The sequence below is a fragment of the Protobothrops mucrosquamatus genome, unplaced genomic scaffold (genome assembly GCF_001527695.2).
Source record: "Protobothrops mucrosquamatus isolate PMUCROS unplaced genomic scaffold, P.Mucros_1.0 scaffold5590, whole genome shotgun sequence".
Taxonomy (NCBI): Eukaryota; Metazoa; Chordata; class Lepidosauria; order Squamata; family Viperidae; genus Protobothrops; species Protobothrops mucrosquamatus.
The window spans coordinates 32,487-41,319 of NW_015391445.1; the positions used below are offsets into that span (position 1 = coordinate 32,487).

The 8,833-nt window shown below is 41.8% G+C and overlaps 1 protein-coding gene across 1 annotated transcript in view; it reads right to left on the minus strand.

The window, feature by feature from the left end:
* LOC107299848 (sodium/bile acid cotransporter 4-like) overlaps nucleotides 1–1,986 on the minus strand; it is a gene marked incomplete at its 5' end in the record, with an annotated part of 32,996 nt that extends 31,010 nt beyond the window's left edge. The window contains one exon of the mRNA XM_015829191.1: nucleotides 1,802–1,986. Within this exon, the coding sequence (XP_015684677.1) occupies nucleotides 1,802–1,986 (185 nt within the window). The remainder of the gene's footprint in view (nucleotides 1–1,801) is intronic.
* Between the last annotated feature and the right edge of the window lie 6,847 nt (nucleotides 1,987–8,833).

Consider the following 8,833-nt stretch of genomic DNA (forward strand, 5'->3'; position numbering starts at 1 on the left):
TTTGAGGACGTCATCCTGCGACAGGCTGGCTCAGCCAAGGGCGTCTACATGTATGTTCATCGTTTCAATGTCAAGATGCACTTAACGACCCCCTGCTCTCCCTGATGTGGTACTTAACACAACTGCACGGGTTATTAAGCAGACCGTGGGGTGCCTCAAAGACCCTGGGAAGCCTAGTGCAGTCCTGCCTGCCCTGGGCCTTCCGAAACCTTGCCCATCCCCCCCAAATGCCCCATGCTCCATTTCATGGCCTTTGTGGTCTCCACAGACCTTGGGCCGGCTTTCCCCCACCCGCCAAGTCCCCACAGGCCTTTCCCTCCGCCACTGGGTCCCGAAGCGCTTTATCGCAGGGCCACGTGGCGCGATTCTGAAAGCGGCCACGTTCTCAGCAGCCGCACTGAACTGTGGATTTGGGGAACATGTCAGCTGCATGTCTGTTTCGCTTCCCTAGTGCAGCCTATGCCAGCACTGCAAAAAAAGCCCCGAAGCGTTCCGCAGCGCTGTGCGGATTGTGTTAGGGAAGCACAACAGAGCAGTTTGTTGCGCGACCGCGTGGCACAATTCCGGAGGCAGCCATGTCCCCAGTGACAATTCAATGTGGTGGCTGGGAACATGGCAGCTGCTTCTGGAAACAGGCCGGGCGGCCTTGTGAGGGAGTGATCTGTTCCAGTGCTGCAGAAGCTTCTGGAACTCTTCAAAAGGTAAATGTGGAGGAGGGAGTGGGGCCTGGTGAGGGAGAATCTGGTGGGGTGTATGGGGGGATGGCAGTGCCTCTGCAGCCAGTTGTAAGGGCAGACAACTGCAGGGGTGCTGAAGCTTTGGGGAGGTCTGCTGTAACTGTGAACTGGTCATTAAGCAAGGACTAATTGTAGTACACAGTCTAACTATACATTGTCATGAGCCAGAAAATGTCTTTGCAGTGAAGAATCTATGTAGTAATTCCACAAATAGCCTCAAAATTAGAAAGGCAAGGATATAACGGGGTAAGTCAAAATGTACATAGTAATTTCTTCAAAATTATAGTTATTTCGTTCAAAAGCAGCAGAAAGTAGTGTAAACACGTTTAATTTCTCCCCAAATCTGAATCTTAAAAATAAGTATGAGACAAAGGTAATACATGGATGTTTCAGCCACGAAATCTCAAAATGGCTCCACCTAACAAAGCACCCCAAATTACTTTCTGCCTTCGTTGATATAAAAATTCCGGTGTCCATAAAACATTCAGCTCTTTCAAGTCTACCCCTACCCTCCATCTTATCCCAAAATACTTCACTTATCTCAAAGTCAGAAAAGTAGATTTAAGTCCGCCCGCCAGATTAAACCCACACAAATTCAAATTATTCTCCAAAGCGCCAGAGGGCAGGACGAGAAACAATGGTTGGAAACTGGTCAAAGAGAGAAGCAACCTGGAATTAAGGAGAAACTTCCTGACAGTGAGGACAATCAACCAGTGGAACAGCTTGCCACCAGAAATCGTGGGCGCTCCATCACTGGAGATTTTTAAGAAGAGGCTAGAGACAGTCACTTGTCTGAGAGGGTATAGTTTCTCCTGCTTGAGCAGGGGGCTGGACTAGAAGACCTCCAAGGTCCCTTCCAGCTCTATTCTATTCGAAAGTATCATTCCCCTCTATTGCCAGCTTCTCCGAAATACCAGAAACGCACCATTGAAAAATACATTAATTTTGATACAAAAGGGTTTCACTTTCAGAATAAACGCACGCAGACAAATCATTCTAGCGGTGTAAGATAACGCGACCCAGGACATGAATGTTTCTCCCAAATGATGTAGCGGTAGACTCACCTGCGCATGGGCTGTGTGAGTTTGCTGCGAGGCACTGGGATGCCCCCCGTGCCGGGGGTGCTCGGTCTTGGCAAGCCACTCCTCAACCCTGTGGTTCCCGCAGGTCTGGTAAGGGTCGCGCTGTTGATGCTGCTGGCTGGACTTGCAGAACTGGGAGCTGCTAAAGGCCCCGGCGAAGAGCTGCCCTGCGGAAGCGGCGTGGCTTCGGGAACGGAATTAGGTCCATGGGTATTAAACGCTTTCACTGGCTGTCTCAGAGCCAGAGGTGAGGGCGTTGCTGGAGACCGGAATTTACTGGGAGACGGAACTGGAATAGCAGCAAAAGGAGACAAGTCACGTTCAGTGTCAAGAGCCGTAAAATGGCCGCAGCTTAAAATCAGACAGAGCCTAAAAGCATCAGCGATGTAGCAGAACAGCACCCAATACATACTAGTTCACAACAGCCAATTTTAGAGCAGGCTTTTTATTCAATATTTATTGTGATTTTTATTATTGCCTGTTCACCGCCCTGAGTCACGTAAGGGAGATAGGGCGGTATATAAATTTAAATAATAAATAAATAAATAAATAAATATTTCTGAACTTGTTGCTTTTGAGAGATGCAAATGGGTCAGATCTAAATGACAATGTCCTTTCAATATTCTACCAGAAAAGATGAGCAATTCCATGAGAAGCGGTGCAAATAAAAACAGCTGCAATGACAAGTAACTGTGTAGCTAATTCATTCTAATTGTTTCAGCAGCTAAACACTACTACTACTAATAATACTACTACTAATACTACTACTATTAATAATAATAATAGAGTTGGGACCTTGGAGGTCTTCTAGTCCAACCCCCTGCTCAAGCAGGAAACCTTGGCTCTTTTATGACTCGTGGACTTCAACTCCCAGAATTCCTGAGCCAGCATGGCTCAGCATGGAAACCTCACCCTTTCCCCTCACAGCATGGCTGGCTCAGGAATTCTGGGAGTTGAAGTCCACGAGTCATAAAAGAGCCAACGTTGCCTACCCCTGCCCTATACCATTTCAGACAAATGGTTTTCATGGGATGATGTGCAGAAGTGGGTCTACGTTTCAGTAATTCCTTACTGAAAAAGGAAGTTTAAGAGTCTTTAAATTTAAATTTGAGGACTCTTTCTACAACAGGGGTGTCAAACTCGCAACGTCACATGACGTGTTGCGACATATCGTGACTTTGTTTCCCCATTGCTGGCAATGGGGTGGGCGCAGTTTCGCCATGACGCATCCTGCCCGCCGGCCGGCCGTTTGACACCCCTGTTCTACAATGTACCCTTTTTAGCTAATTACTTCAGTATTTGGATTTGGCTTTTTCTTAAACAATTGCTAATTGTAGATAAGTTTAGGGATTAACAGTTAATTTTCTGTTTAAAATGATCAATACAGCCAAATAATACCTTTCTATTACATCAGAAAATGAGGATAATATATCTGGCAAGCTAAGAATGTAGTTCTTCCAGCCAAGTGTACAATATACAGAGAAAACAACATTAATTTATATGTTACAATACTTTAAATGGTGTATGATGCACCTGCCTCCAGAAGCGGTGAATGTTCCAACACTGGAAGTTTTTAAGAAGAAACTGGACAGCCATTTGTCCGAAATGGTATAAGGTTTCCTGCCTGAGCAGGGGGTTGGACTAGATGACCTCCAAGGTCCCTTCCAACTTTACCATTATTATTATTATTATTAGATTGAAATTTAATAAGCATTTACTTCAATTAAATGAGGCTCGTATTCACACTATGAATTTGTAAGGTAAAGTACATCCAAAGAGTGTGTGATGTGTAAATATGGGCCTGCCTTATGGACCAAATATACTATATCTCAAAGTATGGACATAATTGATGATAAACCATCCCAATAGGAATGTTATGGTCTGTAATCATGCAAACAACGTGGGCCACTTCCAGTTTAAGAGATAGATATCGAGGAAAAAGAATTATATTTCAAGAAAACGGCTAGATTTGATACTTAACAGATGGAAGTTACATGTTACAAGATTGTTATAACCTTTTTCTTCTGATCCTTCATATATTTATGTTGTGCAATGATTCTATTAAAATACAAAAGGATCTTTCTGTCAAGAATGTTTCCAAGGTGGCGTAGCGAAGGCGTTTTGAGGAGCAGACAATGGGTCCTGGGGGTGGATTGGGGGGGGGGGGAGAGACAAACTGGGTTTGAAAAAGTTCGTCATAATGAATTGCAAAAACTGCTAAATAAAGATGGAGGGATATTTGAGAAACATTAAATGTAACTACAGATCTTGAAAGCTCTTGGAGCTGTAAATAAATAAATGCAATTCCAGCATACTGTAGGGAAAATCTTTTTGAAAAACAGAATGGTAAATTCAAGTATGAAAATCCATCTATCTATCTATCTATCTATCTATCTATCTATCTATCTATCTATCTATCTATCTATCTATCTATCTATCTATGTTAAATTTGGATTGCTAACAAGGAGTTAAAGGGAAGCTGGTATAGCTATTTCAAGCTCCTTAGCTCTCATCAGATTTCTTCTAAGAAAACATATTAATTTCTCTTTAATGCTCTAAGATATCCTATAAACAAGGCTTCCCAAGCTGACTTTATAAAAAAAAACAAACTTCATTTGTCCGCAAAACACACTGCCCACAGAAATGTGATTTTGCAGCAACAAAAAAGGCCTTTACGAGAGAAAGCAAATCATTCAGAAAAAGAGTTTCTTTGTCTGAGGTCTAAATCATTTGCAGTCTGATGTAAGTATTAATGGACTGCCTTCTTTGTTCCATTCTCAAATAAGTCTTTAGTTCGGAGATGTTTATTTGTAACCACACTTCTATGCCACCCACTTTCAACGCCAATAAATTCAGCACGCAAATCAGATGTTTTCCCTTATTGGTGCCACACTAATTAGAGTCCTTCTCTGAAGACCAAGACTGCCTCAAAAATGGAGCCCTCCAATAAAGAAATAACAAACTTACAAATCTTGAGGAAACACGAACCCAATCCCGCAAGCAATAGGCCAGGGGTAGGCAACCTTGGCTCTTTTATGACTCGTAGACTTCAACTCCCAGAATTCCTGAGCCAGCATGGCTCAGCTTGGAAACCTCTCCCTTTCCCCTCAGCATGGCTGGCTCAGGAATTCTGGGAGTTGAAGTCCACGAGTCATAAAAGAGCCAAGGTGGCCTACCCCTGCAATAGGCTAATCGTATGAATGCAAAATTGTAACTTCTTGCATGAAAATACAGATGAAACTACAGTATACCAAGGAAATCAAACTGGCCTTCTACATGGTGCAAAATCAAAAGACATTAACTACGAAACACTGTAAATTCTTGATCTAGATGCATGCATGGACAAGCCAAGATATGTAGTTTACCTAGAAGTGCATGGCAGAAGAACCTTAAGCCAAAAGATTAACGCTGTTTATCTTTTTTCCAATCAAAATCCCAGCTAACTGTTTAGATTTTAAATTGATGCCTGAGGTCATTTATAAACTATAGAAAGAAACTGAAGCTTAATCTAAGCAAGACTTCTGAAAACAGCTACATCTGATGTGATGCAATGTGGCTTTGATGTTATGGGTAGTTGGGATTGTTGCAATAATCTTGACATTGGTTTTGGGTAGGCATGTGTGAAGCAGAAGTCCACAATAAAGGTATCCAATATAGAGGATTGTTATACTGCATGATTTGTGCTGCTCACCAAAAGCTATCTACCAGGTGAACATTATTTGTGTGTTTTTATATTGTGAGATCTGCATAAACACCGGAACAATTTTTACTACTTAAAATTTCTGAAGTCAGTCAAGATTTGGTATCCTGAGTTTTCCAATAATGTGGACGAGCTTTTTTTTTTTTAAAAAAATGCCAAGGCTTTTTCTAAAATACTATGATTAAGTTTAGCTTTCTCAAAGACGGCATATATTATCCTGATAATATTAAGTTCCATAGTTGTTCCTTTTTTTTAGCAGAATAGTACAAAACTACTTTAGATAGTTGTCCCATGAGTTTTTTAAAAGCAGAATGTAAGAATATCAAAAGTAATTAGTCTTGATGAAAATAATGAATTTTTTTTCACCAACTATGAATTTCAGAGATATCAAATTTGAATAATACCAGTTGGAACAATGCTGCTTAAATACGACAGGGTGAAATAAGTTGTCTCAAATCTGAACAAAACAAAAACTCAAAAACAAAAGCTTTGGATTTCTGAGAAGATACCCAGGCTATAATAATTTTTATCCTGCTGTCTTTTTTTTTAATTAAATTAATTTTCTATTGTTACAAATTATAAGTGCTTAGTAAACAACGTGTTGTCTGGGTCCATTTTTTACTTAATAATACATATTGAATTCCTAATCTCTACCCCTTTTTTCTGGCCAGTGATATTTGAAATTATTCTATGTCTTCTTTTTCTTTATCCTTCAATATTGATCTGCCAATTTCTACACAGTCTGGTGTTTTCTTGATCCTCCCTTCTTCAGGTGATGTTTCTTCATTTTTCCAGCACTAAGCAAATACAATTCTTACTGCTAATAATACCTGCAACATTTAGTATATACTTCCTCATTGTATTTTTCTATTGTACCTAATAGAAATAGTTCCAGTTTATAACATCTTTTCTACTCAACTCATATCTCAATTATATTTGCAACTGAGGCCACCTTATTGAACCAATACCCTATTCTTCCAACTCTTATTTCAATTTTGGTTTCCCTTCAGTATTCAAAATGTCTTTTGTAGGTTACAATTTTCTCAAAATTGATTGAGTAAAAGCTTCTTTTGTTAAGAGCCATCCTGATATTTTCATATTTCCCATACCACAGAAAAGTGAGCCATCCTAATTATAAATCATATCTTTCTAAGTATACTAATCTAAGACTAAAAGATTAATATCCTGTCCCCGAAAGCAAGATGTAATGATAGATTCTATCTAGAAAGGATGACAATCAAACAGCCTTCAAACTCCACTCAGGATGCTGAGTTGACTTAAGGCAGACATGTCAAACACCAGGCCCGGGGGCCGGATGCGGCCCGCGAAGTGGTTTCATGTGGCCCGTGAAGCCATGCTGGAAACAGTGAGGGAACAGCCCCCTCTGCCTTGGCCCTGGCCCAGACCATCCGGGAGCCCATGTACAATTTTGTGGTGGCCCTCTATGCTGAAACGCATTCAGTCTTAGCTCCATAAGCCCCCCCCCCAGCATGGCCTGAGAGGAACAGTGAGGCTCCTCCAGTGGACCATGCCTTGGCACTTGCCCCGGTCCCACTCCCTTCTGCCAGAGACCCTCAGATCTGTCCCACTCCTGCCCAGGCCCCCGCAGGCACCCTTGTCGTGAATGATGTAGAGCTGGCCACGCCCACCCAGTAGGCCACACCCACTCCATCCACGCCCACCCAGTAGGCTGCACCCACCCTGGCCACACCCACCCGCCCTCGAGGGCAACCGCAATGCTGATGCGGCCCTCAATGAAATTGAGTTTGACACCCCTGACTTAAGGCAAAGAAAAACCGAAATCGATTAGTATAATTAACGGAGCTTCTTCTTAGGAAGCAAGAAGAAAGTTCATTTGTACAATCTCAACAAGAGTTAATCTTTTTCTGACAGGTCTGCCTGGGCTGAATCTTGTACCAAGCTTCAAATATTTAGCATTTGCTGATAAGCTGGTGCCCCAAATGTACAGCTCAAACCTGCTTCGGAGGGTTTGAGGTACAGGATGACAAAACAGATATAGTCAGGTCCTTACAGAGGAACAAGTGTTAACACTAAAGATTAATATTTCCTGGGGAATACCGGAACTTCAAAGTTGAATACATAAAGCAGGGATCTTCAAACTTGGCCCTTTTATGACTCGTGGACTTCAACTCCCAGAATTCCTCAGCCAGTGTGTCTGGCTGAGGAATTCTGGGAGTTGAAGTCCACGAGTCATAAAAGGGCCAAGTTTGAAGACCCCTGACATAAAGAAACAACTTTCTGACTTTAGCTGGAGCGCAGTAAGAGCCTTTAAGCTAATTACCTCCTTTGGCGGCTGGAGTAGGAAGTAGCTGTTTGGTTTTGAAGGCAACACGGTGCAAATTTTTCTGCTTTTGCAGAGCTGTTGAAACAAAGACATGTTATCTCTGTCTAAACGAAGCTGATATGAACAATATATATATATATATGGCAAAATAGCTTTCAAAAGCTGTTATGGCTCCAGTCATAGTAGCAGCAGCAGTAGCAGCAAAGTGTTTTATTTTAAAGAAGTGAGGCTCTCACCACAGTAAGAACTGTCAGAAAATGTACAGAATAAAATGCATCATGGGCTTTAGCAGGCAAAGGGTTTTTTGCAGGCCAAAATAATATTAATAATAAATACCTGCCAACACCTAGACGTGAAAACAAACCACCAGCCAATCATGCAAAGCCATATCAGTGCAAGGTTAAACTTAAGAGGGCAACTGTCTCATTTAACTCCAAAAGGTTTATAAAGTTTCACATTGGTCAACTCTTTAAAGAGCATTTTCTTCTTCCCAAAGGTATGGGCGTTTTAAAGAATATTTATTTCTGAAATAAAACTGCTAACTTGTCTCTTTCCTATTTCAAAGTGGCATTTCTTCATCCCGAACAGCTTCTGATACTCAAAACATTACACTGATGGCTATTTAACAAACCATTCCTATTATATAGAAAAGGTAAAGAAGCTCTGCCATCAACATGGAAGAGAGGGAAAGAATATATAGGATGCCATACATTAAAGCTGATCTATGAAGATCAGTATAAATCACTAAGTCTGTCCAGTATAACAGTCATGAAAGAAAATTCTGCAACAGTTGGAGGGCCAGCCGAACCAAATCCGATCGAACACAGGTAAGGATACATGTTAGATCCTACCTAGTGGCGATGAGGGTGACTAGGACTAACTACTATTCCTCACTCATCGCGTCATCAGATAACCGCCCGGCCGCCCTCTTCAGGGTGACCCGCTCCCTCCTTCAATTGAGGGGGGGGATCCCCTGGAGGGGAGGGCCGAGGATTTTGCTCAATATCTG